Below are 21482 nucleotides of genomic sequence, written 5' to 3'. Positions count from 1 at the left end.
GGAAAAAGAGCACCCCCATACCTCGCCAACAGGCGTTGTATTTGGGTGTGGTGCTCGATGCAGACGCGCTGCGTGCCACCCTGTCAGAGAGCAGACGTGCGTCCCTTCTCAGGGCGGTGCACAGGCTGCGACAGGGGGCGACAGTGACAGCTTTAACTGTCATGCAGACTCTGGGTCTCATGGCGGCTGCTCACATGGTGGTCCCGCTGGGGTTACTACATATGCGCCGCCTGCAGAGGTGGTTCCCCAGCCTGCGTTTGGAGGCACAAACGACGGCTGGTGACCATTCCTCCCCCCCCTCAGTGGGGGCAACCTCCGGTTTTGGGGGTCTCCACTGGGGCGGGTGACCTCCTACATCACAGTGTTCACGGACGCGCCCGGAACAGGATGGGGAGGGACCTGCCTGAAGAGAGCTATAGGTGGGCGCTGGGCTCTGACAGAGTCTCGACACAGCAACCTCCTAGAGCTATGGGCAGTAGTGTTAGTCCTCCGACATTTCATGCCCCTAATTCAGGGGAGACATGTAATGGTCAGGTGCGACAACAGCACCACAGTGGCTTATATCAACAGGCAGGGCGGAGTCCGCTCCGCCTCCTTGTTGACCACAGCGGAGGAGCTGTGGTTATGGGCCTCAGAGGTGGTGTTATCTCTGAGAGCCCTCCATGTCCCGGGACTGGAGAACAGAGGGGCCGACCTCAGGTCGAGGGGCGGCCCCCTGCCAGGCGAGTGCTTCACCCGGTGGTGGTGAAGCAGATCTGGGCCCAGTTCGGGAGAGCAGAAGTGGACCTGTTCGCCAGCCGGCGCAACAGCCACTGTACCCTGTGGTTCTCCATGGCCCTGAGCGACGACCCGTCCTTGGGGGTGGACGCGTTTGCACACGAGCCATGGCCAAGGAAGCTGCTATACGCCTTTCCACCGCTGCGTCCCATTCTCCCTCTCCTGGGGAGAGTGAGGCGAGAACGTCTGGCAGTCATTCTGGTAGCACCGAATCGCGTCGGGGCTCCGTGGTACTCAGAAATGACACAGATGAAGGTGGGCCAGCCCTGGGCGATCCCCCAGTTCTGGGGGGCGATGTCTCAAGGGGCAGGTGCAATCGGGGCGTTACCCACTCTGGGCCGTCCTCTTCAGACTTGGCTCCTGAGAGGGACAGGCTGAGACAGGGTGGATTGTCTGACAGCGTTATTCAGTCTATCCAGGCAGCTAGAGCAGAATCCACCACAGCCTGTTACAGGCCAAAGTGGCTGAGATTCCAGCATTGGTGTGAGGAGCGGGGAATAGAGCCCCTATCTTGTGAGTTGGGCTCTATTTTATCCTTCTTACACTTACTGGTGGACAGAGGGCTGGCGCATTTCACAGTGAAAGTGTATGCAGCAGCCATCTCGTCCTGTCGTGAGGGTTTTTGGTGGCAGGTCAGCCTTTAATCAACCACTGATGTCGCGGTTTTTACAGGGGGTTAGGAGACTGCACCCTGTAGTGCACGTCTCCACCCCGCAGTGGGACCTGCCCCTAGTGCTCGAGGCTCTGGCCTCGGGACCATTGAGCCTCTGGAGCTCTCCCCTCTGAAAGCATTGTCGTGGAAAACAGCTTTGCTTCTTGCCTTAACGTCAGCCAAAGGAGTGTCCGAGTTAACTGCTCTGTCGGTGCACCCGAGTTGTTTACTAGTTCGGGATGGCCGGAGCGGCGCGACACTTAGACCGAACCCCTCCTTTGTGTCTAAAGACCTAAGGAGTGCGTTCAGGTCGAGGGCTATTCAGTTAGGGGGTTTTAGTCTCCCCCTCCATGGGGGGGCCAGGGAGGCTAAACTGCACCTCCTCTGCCCGGTGCGTGCGCTAGCATGTTATGTGGAGCCCACGGCTGCCCTTAGACGCACCGAACAGCTGTTCGTGTGCTTCGGGGGCGGGGTGATCGGGAAAGCTCTGTCCAAGAAACGCCTGGCAGGCTGGCTCTGCGAGTGCATTGCACATGCCTACGGTCAGGCAGGGAGAGCCTGCCCCACGGGGATTCGTGCGCGCTCCACACGGGCTGTAGCTGTGTCAACAGCCTTATTCAACAGTGTGGAGGATTTATGCACAGCGGCGTCTTGGTCGACGCCAGGCCCCTTTATAAGGTTTTATCTCTTGGACATGTCTGGCTCTTTCTCCTCGTCTGTGCTTGCTGGGGCAACACATCATTTGTAGGGGAGGGGGGGGTTGTGGGTCAGTTGGCATCTGACCCCCTCCCCGGACGTGATGCGCCTTCACCTTTCCTGGGCCCTCTGAGGGTCCCGGGATAGGCAAGAGGCGCGCTGGCCCGTTACGGGCGGAGGGGCTGCCCCCCTCCTGCCGAGAGGCAGGGGGAGGATAGCCCCCCCACATTTTTAGTCCTCTCACATTCTGCATGGGGTCAGTGCTTGAGTGTGAGGCATGGGCGCTGGCGCTCTCCCTGTTATCCTTAGGGATTCAGGAAGGCAGGTGCGTAGTAAGCCCATACGGGGCCGAGGGGGCTCTCCCCATCCATCTAGGGGCGGAGGGGGGGGGGGGTCCCCCGGCACTGTTTTTTGAGCACACTTTCTGCGAGGCAAGCGCAGCAGGGTGTGCTCTGTCAGCCGCAGCCCAGATTGCTCCTCGGTCACAACCGGGTTAAAGGAGAGGGGGGGGCAGCAGCTGCTGACCAGAAAAGCCGGTCAGGGGCAGTAGGGTGGATTGGTGTTGGACGACAGTGCGCGTATACATCAGGGCTCCACCCACTGTACCCATAGAGTCCAGTAGAGGGCGGAGCCTGTGAGAGATATAACGCCGGGTTACGTATTGTAACCCTTGTTATATAAACACAGGCGGAGCCCTCTACTCAGGGCACTGTCTGTCCTGTTCCGCTCGCTGAAGAGAGGTATAGGATAGCAGTCAGGAGGCGAGGCCTCCTTTTATACGGTGTGATGCGCGCGCATTCAGGTAGGCCCGCCCTAGGCCGGCTACGTCTATAGAAGTCTCAGTGGGAGAATGCACGCGGGATAAGGTAGTACCCATAGAGTCCAGTAGAGGGCTCCGCCTGTGTTTATATAACAAGGGTTACAATACGTAACCCGGCGTTTCGAATATATTTCAGTACTGACTGGCTGTCAGTCCACAATGCTGATTCCAGGAGCTCTCCTTGTAGCTCTGATCGGAGCATTTTGTCCATTCGTGCAGCCAATGTAGCAGCAGTGAGTTCCAACCTTGGAATTGTCATGACTTTTAGTGGGGTAACTCTTGATTTTCCCATCACAAAGGCTACGTGTACCTCCTCCATGTCATTGGTGAATCTCAGGTAACTTGCGGTACCGTATCCTTCTTCACTTGCATCACAAAAGGTGTGTAACTGTGCAGTTTTCACTCTTCCAAAGTTCTTGGGTTTTACACACCTGTCAATTTGGAATCTGGCCAGCTGGTCTAAATCCTTGAGCCACTTTTGCCATGGCTTTGAGAGTTCCACTGGAATTTCTTCATCCCATCCATATTGTTCCTTACAGAGTAATCGAAGTATTTGCTTTGCCTTCAATATGAAAGGGGCGAGAAGACCAAGAGGATCGTACACAGAGCTGACAGTGGAAAGTATACTCCTTCTTGTAAGGGTTTTGTCGTTCACAGTCACACGGAAACTGAATATATCATTTTCAATGTCCCAGTACAACCCTAGTGCTCTTTCATGTGGCGGCTTATCTCTGTCCAGATCCAAGTTTTTCACCTGTTTAGCCTTGTCTTCATCAGGGATGGATGCTAGCACCGCTCGACTATTACTTATCCATTTCGTCAGCTTGAATCCACCAAGGGAACACATTTCTCTGAGAGACCTAATAAGGCTTATAGTTTGATTTTCTGTTGCTAGCGACTTGAGGCAATCATCCACATAGAAATTTGATTTGATTGTTTCTGCCATTTCTCCATCAAATTTGCCACAGTTGTCCTCAGCTGTTCTTCACAATGCAAAGTTTGCACAGCTTGGAGAGGAAACAGCTCCAAAGAGATGGACCTTCATCCGGTATTCCTCCAGATTTGTGCTGGTTTCTCCTTCAGGCCACCACAGGAATCTCAGCAAGTTTATGTTCTCCTCGTTTACACGCACTTGGTGAAACATCCCCTCAATATCTGCCATAATGGCGATGGGCTCTTGACGGAACCTGAGTAGAACACCAATCAATGAGTTTGCCAAGTCAGGGCCCTGAAGGAGTACACTGTTGAGGGATTTGCCTTTATAGGATGATGCACAATCAAAGACCACACGGATCGTTTTTTTACGTTTATGATAGACACCATGATGGGGTATATACCACACTTTGCCGTTTTCCACATGTAGATCATCCGATGGTACTTTCTCTGCATATCCTTCTTTGATAATGTCACTCATAAAGCCTTTATACTCAGCTGCATAGGTCTGATCCTTCTGGAATTTCCTTTTCAGTGACATTGCTTGTTGCTCTGCCATTTGGCGGTTGTTTGGCATGATAATGTTTATCTAGAGGAAGAGGTAAGTTGTAGTGGCCATCTTTAAGAGAAACCGAGCTTGATACAATCTGCATGAACTTTCCGTCATCAGCTGACATTTGTCTTTCCTCTTCATACTCTTTCTCTGGAAAGTCGTTAATATTGTGATGTGAATGTGCCTGCATGGGCACTGATTAACTGAACTGAAACAGGTGTGTTAATCAGCGGAGGGACTCACAGCTGGGGGACTGACAGCTGAGAGAGAAAAGGCTGTGGAGAACTGTGAATGGTGGTTGGAGGACGCTACATGTGACTCTGCACTCTTTTGGGTGGGAGGGTGTCGTTCGCAGCGGATAGAGCTGCCGGCGACGAAGACAGCCAGACAGGAAAGACGTTCGAGTGTCAGGAGCAGGAGGCCTGTTACCTCCTATAGATAGTCAGGGCCGGGGTTTTAGTGAGTGCGAGCCACGTTCCCTCCTTACGCACGGCGGTGCCCAAGCAACACGGACACCAGCTGTAGTGACTCAGTTCACGTCGTCCAGCGAAGCCGATTCCCGGGGAGTTGGACGGCGTCCCAAGCGTAGACCCCGGGGGAGGGTCTCGCCGACTGGCGAGTTACGTATATCCATTTATATTGTTGTATGTCTGATTTCAGAAGTATTTTACAGTGTATGGAAGGAGAGCAGCAGGGGAGAGGCTACCACGAATTGGAGCTCTCGCCCTAAATTGTTGGTTGGGTGTGTGTGTGCTGTGTGTGTTCATAATTGCCTAGTTGTGTGCCTCCGGCAGAGGGTGTTTGCGTGCCGTGTTCTTGGTGTGGTGTGCCGTGTTAAACGCTAGTAAAACTAGCCCTGTTGAAGTGTATTTAAAAGTGGACTCCACAGTCTAGTGGGGGTTTCTGGTGCCCCGTGGACTCGCTTCCTCTTGTTCTCTCCTCTCCTCTTACCAATGAACTGTTGTTGTTAAAATAAAGATTGTCCTATATTTTGTACATAGCTGCCACTGTATTTATTGGAAGGTTCTGACAAAGTGGTAGTGTTTACTGCCACACCTGAGCGAATCCAACATATATTACAATATATTGTCTTTCAATGAGCTTCTCAAGGTCAACAATTGAGATCCTGTTCACTAATGCCACGGGAGTTTCATCATCCAGATCTGTGGAAGCATTAAGTGGACCATTAACGACCCATCCTAACAGTGTTTTCACTGCATATGGGCCATTTCCTTGGCTATTTATAACTTTCCATGGTTCCATAGCCTTTGGAGTATTTACTCCAATAAGAAGTCCCACGTCAGCATCTGTTTCTTTTATTTGGATCTCCTGCAGATAAGGCCATTTCTTGAGGTCCGCCTGGGTAAGAATGTTTCTTTTGGTGACAGGGATTTTGTTCTGAGTGTAAACCTTGGGCAAGTTCATATATGTGCCATCTTCCATATTGCCCACTTCTAGACCAGTTAACTCAAAACTCCTGACCAGAGATGGGGTCGTTACTAAAAAAAAGTAATATATTACATATTACATATTACTTTAAAAAAAAGTAATATATTACACTACTTTGTTGCTCTCTACATAAAGTAGTAGTAGTTACTTTACTCGTTACTTTACTCGTTACTTTACTCGCAGGGCCGGCCCGCCCCTCCCTACAGGCAGATCACGCAGACTGCTAAAGTTTCAAATGTTCTCTTTAGTTCAGTTTCCATTGTCGCATAAGACTGATCCAGATAGCTCTGACCATGGCTGTCCTCTGTCTCCTGCTATCTGTATTTTGCGCAGTATATCTCTGAACGATGCGATGGTGATTCCACTGTGCAAATGGGCAACATTTCCTCTACTATGAAGGATGCTACAAGCCTGTCCATCTCTGCTTTGGTTACCGGTCCTCCAAATTCAAATCTTTGCTGCTTCGGAGTCGGCGGCGGCGCACTCACAACATCCTCACTCTGGGTTCGGGGGTCCTTAGCTATTAGCTTCACCTTAGCATGTGTTCTTTGCAGGTGTTTGTTGAGGTTTGACGTGGTGTTTAGAGCAGTGGATAACAGCTTCTGGCCTGGACACAGTTTGCACCTCACCGTCACATTCCTGTCTATTCTTCGGACGAACTCAAAATAATGGGCATACCTCCACCCTTGAAAGTTATCGCTGACTCAGCCATGTTTATGCAGCACTGCACGTGTAGATGTGGACGTGCAAGTCGCGCAGATTACGTACGGCGGAAACCCCTCTTGTCTGTCAGTGTGATTATGACTGATTTTATAAAAGTAACGAAGTAACGCGTGTCGGGACAATGTTAGTAACTGTAGTGTGATTACTGAATTATAAAAGTAACGCGTTACACTACTCCGTTACCGACAAAAGTAATATTATTACAGTAACGCGTTACTTTGTAACTTTACTTACTTACACCCAACACTGCTCCTGACTGTTTTCTCTGTTCCCATCATTTGAAGAAGGACTTCAGTTCTCCGTCCTCTAGCACCAAGCTGCCTCATGAGCCCCTCTGTGCAAAATGTGTCGGTACTACCAGGGTCCAGGAATGCATAGGTCGCAAGTATACTTTTATTTCCATGGCAGAGTTTCACCTTCACTGGCACTATGGCAAGTATGCTGTCTTTACCAGCCCCGATTCCTTCACCTTCTCCTACTGAAACGTAGGGTTACGTATGGTAACCCATGTTATATAAGCACAGCGGAGCCCTCTACTGGACTCTATGGGTACTCCCCTCGATCCTATCTATGCACGCATTCTTTCACTGAGACTCATACCCGTAGCCTACCTGAATGCGCGCGCATCCTCTGCATAAGAGGCGGCCTCGCCCGCTCACTGCTATCCCTTTACTTTCTCTTCAGCTGAGCAGCATAGGGCAGCAGTGCTCCATAAGTAGAGGGCTCCGCTGTGCTTATATAACATGGGTAACCCTACGTTATATCTCTCACAGGCTCCGCCCTCTACTGGACTCTATGGGTACAGGGGGCGGAGCCCGACGTATACCCACTCTGCTGTCCCGCGAGAATACCGCTCCATCCCCCTGTTTCAGACCGGCTTTCTGTTTAGCAGCCGCTGCGCCTCCCTCACCTCTCCCTCGGCCGTAGCCAAGGAGAGAAAAAGAGGCTGCGGCTGGCCGGGCACACCCTGATGCGCTTACCCCGCGGAGGTGTCCCATAACGTAGAGAATTTCCTCCTCCTGTCTTAATGCAGGGGAAAGGAATCCTCCAGCCCCTATGGGCCCATGTGTGTGCTACGTCCCCCGGGGCCGGGGGCCCGGGATATGTAAGCACATTACGTCCGGGGAGGGAGTCAGATGCCCACTGACCCACAGCCCCCCTCTCTCTCCTCACCAGTCCAGCGTTGCCCCAGCAAGCACAGACGATGAAAAGGAGCCAGACATGTCCAAGAGATAAAACTTAATGAAATACCTGGTGTTGACCAAGACGCCGCCGTGAATATGTCCTCCACACTTACGCCATTAAATAAGGCTGTTGACACAGCCATGGCTCGTGTAGAGTGTGCACGGACTCCCGTGGGGAAGGATTTTCCCGCCTGTCCGTAGGCATGTGCAATGCATTCGCAAAGCCAGCCTGCCAGGCGTTTCTTGGACAAAGCTTTTCCAGTTACCCCACCGCCGAAAACACACAAACAGCTGTTCTGTGTGCTCTACATAACATGCCAGCGCACGCACCGGGCAGAGGAGGTGCAATTTAGCCCCCCCTCGCCCCACTATGGGGGTGAGATTAAAACCCCCCAACTGGATAGCCCTCGACCTGAACGTACTCCTTACCCCTAGATTCCAGAAGCGTCCCAGAAGCGTCCCAGAAGCGTCTCGGCGCAGGGCTCCTCTAAAATCCTATTTTTGACGCGGCGCAGCCGTAACGTAAGGTCGGGCAGGCAGGAAGTGGAATGTTCAGAGCATATAGCATATATATATATATATATATATATATATATACACACACACAAACTAATTTTGCAGACCCTATCCCTCCGTAGTCTTTCAAGTATTTACTGTGTAAATTATATATATAGAATAATTATGATGATGAATGCATTTTTTTACCACTAAAATACAGCAACACATCTTTGATTCATGTCGTTTATAACTGGAATATTACAGTTATTATTAACTTTGTCTGTACAAAGTAGCCTGTCCAGGAAATATGACCAAATCAACAAAAACTGCAAGCCGACAGGCAAGACGCTCCGCTTCTGAAATGCTTCTGAAACGCGCCTGGTAGGGTATGACACAGCCGTAACGCGGCGCAGACGGACCCGGTGGAATCTAGGGGTAAGGCTCCTAGGCACAAAGGAGGGGTTCGGTCTGAGTGTCGCCCCGCTTTGGTCATCCCGGATGTTTAAACGAGATAAGTTTGTGCACAGATGGAAGGCTGACAGGCAGGTAGGCCATCCAGTTATTTTAGCCGGGCCGGCTAAAATGATTGGTTGTACTTTTTACAGTATTACGGCTTCCACAGATGAAATTCTTTTATGGATTTTTTGTCAAAGCACTTAAGATATTCATTGCTATCGGGATGTTAAGATCATTCCATGGAATATAACAAAAAGTGTATCTCGAGCCGGTTTCTCAAACTTACCTACCCCACCTTTAAGAGTCACATTCTTAACATATATTCAGACAATGTACTTCGTTTTCTAGTTTTAAGGTTTTGCATACCTCAAAGTGTATCTAAAAGAATCTTGGTGAGAGAAAAAATAAAAAATCTGTAAAGTTATCAAAGAAAACTGCCTAGTTTCAGTAAAAAGTGTTGAAATCACAAAAGTGTTTTTGATCAGTAAAGTCATCAAAAACTACATTGTTTAACTGAAAAAGTGTTAAAATCACAAACTGGCATTTTAGAGAAACAGTCCTTAACCTGTTAAGCCCTGAGCCTGTTTTTCAGGTCTCAGGCTCGAAAATGACATTCCCAGAACAAATGACCATATCTTCCCTTCTAAAAGGGTTAAATTAATAATCTTTTTTCTCAAAGTAATGATAAACCTGTGAGTTGGATGTAGAAAAGTCAGAATCAATATAGATGTTTTTTATTTTAAAGAAAATTCAGATTGAACATAGTAAAAAACTGTAAATTATAGTGTCCGTCCAAAAATTCTTTTTTACTTATAGTGAAAACCACCCTTGGATGATGGGTTAGTAGACTAAAAGCTTTAGGAATCCAAAGTACAACATATAATAAGTACCCTGTATCAAGATTGATGCAAAACAAGTGACATTTGACCTTTTTAGAGAGATTTAGCAAAAAGAAACCACTTCTTTTGGGTGGATTTTCCATATCTCTGGCCCCCCTTGCTCGATGTTGATGGTTGACACCTCTTTCTGACCGTTAGAGCCAATAGAATCAAAGGGGGAGTCCCCCACACACACACGTTGTGAAGAGAAAAGGTGGGGGCTTCGCGCATGTAATTTTGCATCAGAGTGGACCTATCTCTAGCTTTGACATCTGGAAACGGAAAAGCAGTTTTAATGCTTATGGATTATCAGAAATCATTTCAAAGGGACACAGACACATTAGATTAACCTATGGATTAACTTCAGCAGCGTTCTTATCGTTTTAATGCCATTGAAGACCACTTTGGAGAGACTACAGAGCCAAGGTAAACATTTTAGCATTTTTAGCTACCTAGCGTCACCTGTTTTGATGTCCGTTTTTGCTTATAACGTCGCAAATACGTATAGTTCAGTGGTAATGTCGGTGTCAATCGATTCTGTGTCACCTCACGATGTGAAATGATGTGTTGGATGTGGTGAAAAGATAAATAATAAGGTTTTGTGAGTGATTTTCGGTGCAGTAAGGTGTTAGCATTTTTCGCTCGTTGCTAATTCAGAGGCTCAGTGTTAGCATTGTGGGTTTTCTTTTGAAAAAAAAAAAAAAAGATCAGTTAGATGAGTTTCTTCCCGTTACATGGATATAAAACATTCATAGTTTTATTAAATGAACATGCCCTCAGACACTGTTTCCTGCAAGATGTTGCGGCAGTACCCCGGTACCGGGGTCTCTCGGGCTTAACAGGTTAAGAAAATCTATTCAGACAATGTACTTCATTTTCTAGTTTTAAGGTTTTGCATACCTCAAAGTATACCTAAAATATCTTTGTAGCAGAAAAAAGCAAAAATAAGTAAAGTCATCAAAAACTACATTGTTTAACCTGTTACGCACCGTCCCCCCGGTACCGGGCGGATAAACGCGTCATTTGCAGGAAACAACGTCTAAGGAATCTTAATATTTAATAAACTATGAATGTTTTATATCCATGTAACGGGAAGAAACTCAGCTAACTGATCTTTTTAATTTTTTTTTCAAAATAAACCCCACAATACTAACACTCAGCCTCTGAATTAGCCACGAGCGAAAAAATGTAACCTATCACTGCACCTAAACTCACTCATAACTCCCTTATTACTTGTCCTAGATGCACAGCCAACCCCTCCATTAGCATCGCCTGGAGACACAGAATCGTTTGGTGCCCACCTCAACACTCAGTGATAAACATTTGTGACGCTATAAACGAAAGCGTACATCAGAACATGTGGAGCTAGGTAGCTAGAAACGCTAACATGGCTTACCTTGGTCAAAACTGGTATGGCACAATGGCATTAAAACGATAAAAAAACGATGCTGCAGTTAATCCATAGGTTAATCCAATGTGTCTGTGTCCTCTTCGAAATGATTTCTGATAATCCATAAGCAATAAAACTGCTTTTTCGTTTCCAAATGTCAGAGCGAGAGATCGCTTCACTCTGGTGCAAACCTGCATGCGGGAAGCCCCCACCGTTTGTTTTCACAACGAGTGTGTGTGGGGGCCTCCCCCTTCGATTCTATTGGCTCTAACGGTCAGAAAGAGGTGTCAACCATCCAAATCGACCAAGGGGGGCCAGAGATATGGGAAAAAAAACATTTTCACCCAAATCACCTCAGAGGTGGAGTGGTTTTGGCTAAACCTCTCTAAAAAGGTCAAATGTCACTTGTTTTGCATCAATCTTGATACAGGGTACTTATTATATGTTGTACTTTGGATTCCTAAAGGTCTTAGTCTACTAACCCATCATCCAAGGGTAGTTTTCACTATAAGTAAAAAATAATATTTGGACGGACACTATAATTTACAGTTTTTTACTATGTAAAATCTGAATTTTCTTTAAAATAAAAAACATCTATATTGATTCTGACACTTCTACATCCAACTCACAGATGTAACCTTGCTTTGATAAAATAAATTATTCATATAACCCTTTTAGAAGTTAAGTTGTAGTCATTTGTTTTGGGCATGTCATTTTCGAGCCTAAAACATGAAAAACAGGCTTGGTGCTTAACAGGTTAACTGGATTGTCTTACTTAACGGGGACCTATCATGCAAAATGCACTTTTGTACGTCTTTTATACATGAATATGTGTCCCCGGTGTTCCAGGGAACTCACCAAGTGTCAGAAAACACAACCCTCTCTATTTTCCTCCATACCCAAATCTCTAAAAAAGGGGCTGCAACGGATCTGATACAGACTCAATGCAATCCCTCCCCGTCGAGGCAAGCACTGTAATTCTCTCCGGTTAGTCCACCAGCAGATGACAAACACCCACCTCTCCGCCTCTTCCAAGGAACGAGGGGACCGTGCGGCAGAGTTTCAGTTTCAGTTACTTTCGCCGGTCAAGATGTCCGTTAAAGTTTAAATCTTCCGGACAAAATTAGAAAAGTGCCGGTCAAAGGTCTTCTTTGTTATTTATTGAGCTTTAAAACAAATGAATAACGAATCTATATAATAAAACACGGAGGACGGAGATCTCTTTTTCTCCCCCTCTTCTGACAGCTCAGCAGCTGATCAGAGCACGGCTCACCTCTCCTTGCAGGGGGGCGTGGTCAGCAGAATCAGACCCGTAGACAGCAAACAGCACATAGAGCGAAATGAGGCATGGCTAAAATGCATGATCAGTTTGGTATTTTGAAAACAGAAACGTATAAATATACCTTATATAGGTATGGCCCTACAATATATCATTTAAATATAGCATGATAGGTCCACTTTAAATCAAAAACTGCCATTATGAGTCACATTCTTAAATAACATCTATTTAGACAAAGTATTTCATTTTTCTAGTTTTAACTTTTTGAACACATAAACGTGTATCTTACAGTTCCTTTGGGAGAGAATTACGCACAAATCTGTCATCTCAAAACATTCTATTACAGTATTTTTTCTGCTTTATTTGTTCTACGTCCTATATATATATGTTGCACTGTTGGAGGAGCCTGTGACCTATGTTTTTCAATGCCATATCTACACTGTAGCTAATGTGCAGATGACAATAAAGCCTTGAAACTTGAAATTATCAAAACTGCATTGTCTCACTGAAACAGCCCTAAAAATCACAAACTGCCATTAAAGAAACCCAATTCCTTACAAAGTACTTAATATTCTACCAGTTGTAAAGTGTTGCACACTTCAAAGTGTATCTAAAAGTATCTTAGTAACACAAACAAAGCAAAAAGCATTAATGTTAACAAAACCTCAAAGGGCGGACTCATGAGCTCCGTAATGTCGCCCTAACATGGCATTTGGACTATTTTCATCATCCAGGGAAACACACCGGTAAATACACCTCTCTTTGTCCGCTCTTCAAGCCTCAAAGGGCGGACTCATGAGCTCCGTAATGTCCCCCTAACATGGCACTTAGATTATGTACATCATCCAGGGAAACACAACTTCAAAGGGGCTTCCTTATAGTTAATAAAGTAATTAAACAATAAAAGATCAATGGGTCATTAAGATCTTTAAATTATTATTACCCACTTCAAAGAGACTTCCTTATAGTTAATAAAGTAATTAAACATTAGTTCACACGCCATACAATACAAAGAATATCCTTAATTAACACAAATCATATTAAACTAATCTTTTAGAGAGGGCAATTGAACAACAGGTCATCAGACACTCATCAAAGGACGGACATCAAAGGTTTATTATACCATAATAAACAACACCTCATAAACAACACCTCATAAACATATGACACCATAAAACAACACCTCATAAACATATGACACCTGTCATCAGACATCATAAACATATGACACCTGTATGACATCTGTCTTCACACCTCACATCAAAGGTTTATTAGGGGTCATCAAATAAGTAGTGTAAGTGTCACTTGTCATACCACCTGTCACTTTGTATGCATACTAATGTGACGAAAGGGGTATGAATACTACTACTCATGTTTGTGAGCAACTATATTGTCACTGCTGCCCCACAGAGACTACACTCAGGTGACTTCATCATATTGGCAGGTGGATTTGACAAAGGGGAGGAGGTGAAGAGCATCTGCACAGCAGGAGTCAGCAGTTTGACATCACTGTACAGTGATCAGGAGGAGGCAGACACAAGGATGGTGCTCCATGCCATACATCTTACAGAGTCATATTCCCGCATCATTGTGAGGTCTGATGACACAGATGTGGAAGTACTGCTCATATAGAGAACCGCAGTGACGCGTCCTAAAACCCGGAAGTAAACTCCTTCCGGTTCCTTCGTCAAAAACCAATGCAATTTCTCCATAGGATTTTGGAAAATAGCTGGAAATAAGGCCTGTGGTTGACACACATTTAAGAGACGGATCACGTTTTGTTCAGCCGGATAATATCCACATGTCTACCCTACTTTTATAATTTTCTAATCATAAATCTAGTCGCCAGAAGCAAAATGCTAACGTTATGCTATAAACGAACTACAGCAGGGTCGCTGCTTCAACGTCACGCCAACTTAAGATCCATATTCAAACATACAGATTCTAAATGGTACAAGTTGAAGCGTTTGTTTGAACAGTTTGCAGGAGGCAGGTACTTGCTTTCAAGCAGAACAGGGCAAACAAACTTAGCGGGAGTGTTTTACGTGTTCGGTGTAATGACGTAAAACGGCCTGGACAACTTCTGTAGTCCTATTCAGCCACATGTTAACAACCATCGTTTTTCAGACACATAAACTCTTCAAAAATCACCAGCGGGGTCACTGCTGATGTATTTAATGTCGTAGAACAAAACGTGATCTGTCTCTTCAATTTGTATCAAACACAGACCTTATTTCCAGCTATTTTCCAAAATCCTATGGAGAAATCCCATTGCTTTTTGTCGAAGGAACCGGACGTGGTAAAAATGCTAACTTGCTTCCGGGTTTTAGGACGTGTCACTGCGGTTCTCTATATTATGGAAGCAAATACATGTTTGGTTCATCTCTAGTGTACATGCATGCAGGCCATGGAATGAGAGAGAGATATGTCCCCATCAACACCATATGTGAAATGTCAAAAGACATGTCTAACTGTCTACCAGCATGATAATCACTCACTGGCTGTGACACAACAAATAGTTTGTACAAAATAGGAAAGACAACATCCATCCATCCATCCATCCATCTTCTCCCGCTTATCCGTGGTCGGGTCGCGGAGGTAGCAGTTCCAGCAGAGAGCCCCAAACGTTCCTTTCCCTGGCCACAGCAACCAGCTCTGACTGGGGGATCCCAAGGCGCTCCCAGGCCAGCGAAGAGATATAATCCCTCCACCTGGTCCTAGGTCTACCCCTCGGTCTCCTCCCAGCTGGACGTGCCTGGAACACCTCCCTAGGGAGGCGCCCAGGTGGCATCCTTACTAGGTGCCTGAACCACCTCAACTGGCTCCTTTCGACCCGAAAGAGGAGCGGTTCAACTCTGAGTCCCTCCCGGATTACTGAACTTCTCACCTTATCTCTAAGGGAGACGCCAGCCACCCTGCGGTGAAAACCCATCTCAGCCGCTTGTATCCGCAATCTCGTTCTTTCGGTCATGACCCATCCTTCATGACCATAGGTGAGGGTAGGAACGAAAATGGCCCGGTAGACAGAGAGCTTTGCCTTCTGGCTCAGCTCTCTTTTCGTCACAACGGTGCGGTAAAGCGACTGCAGTACCGCTCCCGCTGCTCCATTGTTCCCTCACTCGAGAACAAGACCCTGAGATACTTGAACTCCTTCACTTGGGGTAAGGACTCATTCCCTACTTGGAAAGACAACAGCATTCACCAAACTCAAAACCCATCTCAGCGAGCTCAAAGATCTGGCCCATTTTGGACTCCCTGCCAGCTTGGAAGAGTCTTTGCCAGTCGCAAGAGAATTTGCATTTCTGCTATACAGAAAAAAGAAAAAGGAAATTGGACTGATGTGCACAAACTTGGATGAACTGAGGTTCATAATTGCATCAACAACAGATGCAGCCTCGGAAAATCTGCCGCCAACAGAGGATGCATTTCAACAACATGTGCAAAGAGCAATGTTTCAGACAGCGATATGGTGTCACAGCCCGAACCCAAACCCTTGTTATGGAGTCCTATTGGCAAGGGGTGGATTGTCAGAGATGGGGCCATTCAACCAGTGCTATTTACAAAACCCCCAGCACCTACAGAAGTGAGAGACATTACTCACTTGTATTGCAACGAGGGAAAGTGTGGAGAGAGTGGAAAGTGCCAGTGCCTCTCTGTTGGCCTTCCCTGTATGGTGTTCTGCACCTGCTGTGCAGAATGTCAAAATGTGTCCCCTAACGTTTCTGAGGAACCTGACATTTAACATTCTATTCTAGTATCTATATACTTGACCTTTCACATAATTATTTGATGATTTGTATACTGTACTTTGAATTAAGGTTCCAGTTTCAATAAAACCTGTACTATTTACACCTATGTTTTAGAGGCTTGCAATTTAGAACTAATACATTTTATTTTATTGGGTTACTCTTATTCTGACTATTTGGTGATGTAGTTCAGCCACCTGGTATTTCCCTCTCCAAATATAATGACCATCAGAGTGAGCATTCTTGATTTATAGGCTATTATGCCACTTATCCCCCATTCGGAATTTGACTGTATCAGAGAAGAGGTAGGCCTATGTCTAAAGAAATCTCCTTTGCAATAGAACTGTACCAGATATTTCCATACAACTACTGGTTATTGTTCAATAGCACCCTAGACAATTCAGTAATGGCATATATTTTAGGGATTTATGTTTTCCTGATAAATGAAAGAAAAATGATTGAGTCCTATGTTACTATCACCAAAAAGTACAATTTCCGTCTAAACTAAAGCTAAGTTTACAGGACTATAATTCAATATTTTTTTAGGTAAATAATTGTCTGACTATTTGGTGATGTAGGACAGCCACCTGGTTCATACCTCAGCAAATCTAAAGAGGACAAGAGTGATCATTCTCAAGTTACGGGCTTTTCTGTCACCTTTCCCATATTCGGCCTGGTCTAATTTGGCTCTTTTTCAGGGATTGGGGTAGTTCTAAAGAACAACCAAAAAAACATTTCTTCCCCCAAAATAAAATTTGACAACAATCAATTTCATTAATGGGAGAGCCTAAAGATAAGAAAAATCATTGTTGTGTTTTGTTCTACCTCGGGTAGGGGTATCTCGAAAACTAAAGCTTTTTTTTAGGACTGCTAGACTATAACTGTACCTCATGCTCAAGGTTGTGTCTGATGGCTGACTGTTAAACATTGGAATACGACTCTGTTAGTTGAAAGTCTGTCCTAATGTGAAGGCTGTGTGAGGGCAGGGTCTGTTGCATTGATTTCTGTTACATGATGTTTTTTGTCTGTTTCTGATGTATAGGAAGTGGATATGGACATCACTGTTTCCTATGCTGACAAGAAAGTGTTCCTGCAGAGTAACCGATCGGAGTAAGACGTTTTGTTGGTTTTTAAAAACCTACTGAATTTCAAACGACCTACTTACAGACTGAAACACATGCATAATATTTTAATCTGTAATTAAATTCAGCATGAACAGGCAGGAAGTCATACTAAAGGTGTCAGTATGTTCAAATCAAACTGATTGTCCTGAATGGCACACTCCGGAAGGAGAGATGAGGAAGAGTGGTCTTTAGAGGAGGGCTGTGTTCAGTCACTGGTCACATGGAGAGAGCCACATCTCCAAAGGCATTCATTGGGCACACAACCAGGTTCTTCTAGAGGGCTTTGAAACAAAGTTAAAACTCTTTCACACATCTGGCCATTTTTTCTCTGTGTGTGTTGGATTGCCGTTTGTTGCCAGTGAGCTACAGAAATGTTCTTATGCAGATGAAGCAGTTCTGTATAAATACCACAATACCAACTCCACTACATCAGCTCTGTGTGCTCAGTGTGTGACTATCCTCCTCTCTAGGATCTACGTTCTACAGGCTGAGTTTTCCTCAGAAAACCAACCGGTAAGATTTTTTCATTTGTGCATTATGTGTAGAAAGTGTTTTTCATGTGTCCCACCAACAAGACATCCTGTCCAACTCCTTCAAAATAAAATAGCTGGATCCTTCCTTTGACCATGACACATTTAATCAGCATATACACTGTAAGTCTGTTTGGATAAAATATGGAATTAGATTGGGGTTCAATTAGCCCTCCCTCTTTTTTCAGCATCTGGATCAGGCACAACTGGATTTTGTCAGAGAAGCTGTGGAGAAAATAGGAATTCCCAAAGTCCTGTCTGGTAAGTCCAGAGAAATAAAAATATAAAAAGTGAAACCTGTCTTAAACCTTGTCCGATTCACTCCACCATTGTAAAGCATTCTTCTAAAATGAAAAGATAACTGGCTTTTATCATTTTAAAAATAAAAAAGGATATTTAAATTACTCATCTAACAAGCAAGACAAGTACTCATATGATTTTCCAATGCCCTTTATTGTACATTCATTACTGTACTAGATTTTTAAACTGAGCACTTTGCTGGATTCCTTCAAACAAATGTCTCCTTGCAGCTGATTTGGACTTTAATATCCTTAAATGTATTTATTTTCTGTTGGCTGTTGCTAATTCGGTAGTAAAATTGTGTTTTGTGCTATAGTAGCAGCAGTAGTTGTGATACAATTGAAACTAATCATCTTTAACAGCACTGCCAAGCTTGAGTCAACTTACAGCAAAATGTAGTTCAGGGAACTAAGTGGAACCTGTAATGGCTACATATCGCATTATGTTTGTTTAATTACAATTTGAGAGAAGAGGTACAGTGGTGTGTAAAGTGATGTGTTTTCTATGATATTTCTGTGGCATGTCTTGCAGTTTTTGAGACAGAGGTAACCAGGATTCTGGACAAACAGGGAACTTACCTGTTTGACATCTTCAGCCCGGAGGTGCTTCCTCAGGAGGTGAGTGTTCTCTGGACCTTTTTCATCTCCTCATCCTCTGTGTTTTAATCACATCGCTTCTCCCCTTTGCCTTCCTCTTTCTGTGCTGAAGGGCTTCACGGTGATTCAGATGGATTTTGGTTTCCCTCATCACCTGCTGGTGGAGTTCCTCAGAAGGACACTACAGTAACTAAGCAACCCTTCGTCAAAATGAGACATATTCATGTTTGTCTCAAAGTGCTGCTCCTGTAAAAATGTACCCTTTAATGTGTAAGCTATGCAAAAACAATGATGTTGCATTTTTATTTTTACCATATTGTTTAGATAAAATGTAGATATTAATGGTTATAACAAGATTTCCCTGATGTTCATTACCATAAAGTGTAAATCATTGCTAAAAAGGAAAGTACTACTGATTTTAATACGTTGATTCAGTCTAATTTTCTATTATTAACAAACAAAAAACAGACAGACCATTTACATTTTTGTAAAATTTGCATTATTTCACCCAAATATTTACTGATTTACAAATCTAATGTGGACTTTTACAAATTCACAGATGGACGTTTTTTTTTATTTGCCTATAGTGCTAAACATAAAGAAACATGGATACACTTTTCAGTCTGTTTCATACCTAGTTGATTCCCTGATGTCCTTTTTTATCCATCTTACAGTGGAGGACTGTCTTTCAACAGTTCAGTTACTGAACTGCATGATCAGCAAAGAAGAGAGCCTTCTGATTCCTGAATTCAAACCTACACCATGACTGTTGCTATGGTTATCATGTACTGTAATTGCATATATGTAATGTTTATTCGTTTCTTGTGTTATTTTTGCTTGCAAATTAGAATACTGATATTCTTATGCATGATGTGGCCAACCCGGTATCACGGCAAGACGTGAACATGTGACGATCTACCATGCTGGGAGACGTGAATATGTCACGGTTTCGTCCCTTCAAACGTGACAGTTACACGGTATTGTTAACATGGCCCAACCAGTGGAGAAATACCCGGAAGTGCCAAGCAAATGGTCTACCGCGCCTATTGGTCGGTTTTTATTGTCAAAATGAGATGTTTTTAATTTATTTTTTAATCATCACACTTGATTTCGCCGATTTTCTTGTTGCCCTAGCTGGTCGACACCTCTTTTAGCAGAAACAAAGGCTACATTAATGTATTAAATCGATGTTAATCCATGTGTGTGGAGGTGAGGATGTGGAATTAACGGACGTGACGTTGTGTGATTGCGTTGCCAGGCAACGCAATTTACAAACTCTTCAACTACAACCCTAATTATATTTTAAAACATTTTAGAAGGCCTCACGAAATACTTTAATGTAAATTAAAATGTAAATGTGAAGGGGTGTGTGTAATGTGGTGATTGACATTATTCACCCACGGATCTATGGGTTGGGGGTATTGTTCCGCACGGACATTTTAGTTAACCGGACTCCTGTTGATGTGAAATCCGAAAACATTTAAAAAAAATAAAATAATACTTTATTCCGAGTTTGCTTGCTTTTCTCTTTGGAGGTCATCACATAACGGCATTGTAATACACGGTTTGGCTGCATTAAATATGACATATCTGCCGTAGTTCTGTATTTATAGAGCCCTGATGAGAAGACTTCTGGACAAACAGGAAGCACTGCCGCCAAAACTGAAAACGTGACGTGGATCATAAATATATCTGCAATTAAACAACATCTTACATTTCTTTTCACACAATACGTCTCCTTGCAGTATCAATACTAATTCGGCTGACTTTTATATTTGATCCAATTGGTAGATAGGCTGTATTTACACCATAACGGTGCACAGCTGATAGAAAGGCACATCTAGTGGTTAAAGCACGTTATTGAATTTTATTATTTTATTATTTTCACAAAAATGAAACCATCAATAGCAGAAACAGAATTAACTGTCATTAGTAAACCACCCAAAAAAAAAAGATCATAAATGGTTTTGTTTTATATATATTTTAAGGATAATAATAGCAATGTAACACTGTCTATGACACTTACTGTATAACACTGATTTGAAAAACATACAGAAAAAACTAATTCACTGCCCTTAAAAATACATTTCAGGTGTGCTGTTTTGTTTAGATCATTGATATCTGGAGCTCTTTTAATGTCCTTTTTGATTATTGTTACACCAGGTCTTGTCAAAACCTTTATTCCATATTCAATATCCATTACTAAACAAAACAGCAATTCTACTCCACTACAATTCAGAGGTTAACCTGGTATTTTTACTCCACTACATTTATTTTAGTTACTTTGCAGATTCTGATTAATGATGTGAAATATAAACAACCCTTAAATCAGGCTTTAGTTACACCTGAGTAAAATTCAGGGCAAGGTGATTGTCAAGTGCCAACAATCAGGAGAGATATTTGATAGTTGCTGCTTGAGAAGACTAAACATTTATCTGAAGATCCCTATAAAGTATATTCATTACTCGTTATTCTCTACTAATAGTTAATTAAAGACTGTATATAATGGCTATTTTGCATATCCCTTTCAAGATTTCAAGATTTTCTAAGGTTTATTGACATATCATATACACAACTAATTCAATAACGTGCTTTAACCACTAGGCGGTGCACACAAGGTACACACAGCCATAATAACTTTGTATTATTAGTGTAGGACACTTGTGTATGTATAACATCTGAAGATGTGTAGTTTTATTCATGTTTTCACATAATTGTACAGGATATTGCTATATTATTTCACATGTTTTACTTATAATATCTGATTTGTAAAACATCACAGACAGAAAGGTATATCCGTCATTTAACAGTAAGCTATTGAAATTCTGAATCCATAGATGTGTCTCCCATCACCCAAATCCCCTGACTATTCTCTCAACTCAGTATTTACATTCTTAT

The 21482-nt window shown here is 44.0% G+C and overlaps 1 protein-coding gene across 1 annotated transcript in view; it reads left to right on the top strand.

The window, feature by feature from the left end:
* cetp (cholesteryl ester transfer protein, plasma) overlaps positions 1–17936 on the top strand; it is a 40696-nt gene extending 22760 nt beyond the window's left edge. The window contains exons 13-15 of the mRNA XM_034132934.1: positions 17077–17144; positions 17629–17671; positions 17877–17936. Of these exons, the coding sequence (XP_033988825.1) occupies positions 17077–17111 (35 nt within the window). The 3' untranslated portion in view covers positions 17112–17144; positions 17629–17671; positions 17877–17936. The remainder of the gene's footprint in view (positions 1–17076; positions 17145–17628; positions 17672–17876) is intronic.
* Positions 17937–21482: the final 3546 nt, after the last annotated feature.

The sequence above is a fragment of the Trematomus bernacchii genome, unplaced genomic scaffold (assembly GCF_902827165.1).
Source record: "Trematomus bernacchii unplaced genomic scaffold, fTreBer1.1, whole genome shotgun sequence".
Taxonomy (NCBI): Eukaryota; Metazoa; Chordata; class Actinopteri; order Perciformes; family Nototheniidae; genus Trematomus; species Trematomus bernacchii.
This window is presented reverse-complemented; position numbering and strand designations above follow the sequence as displayed.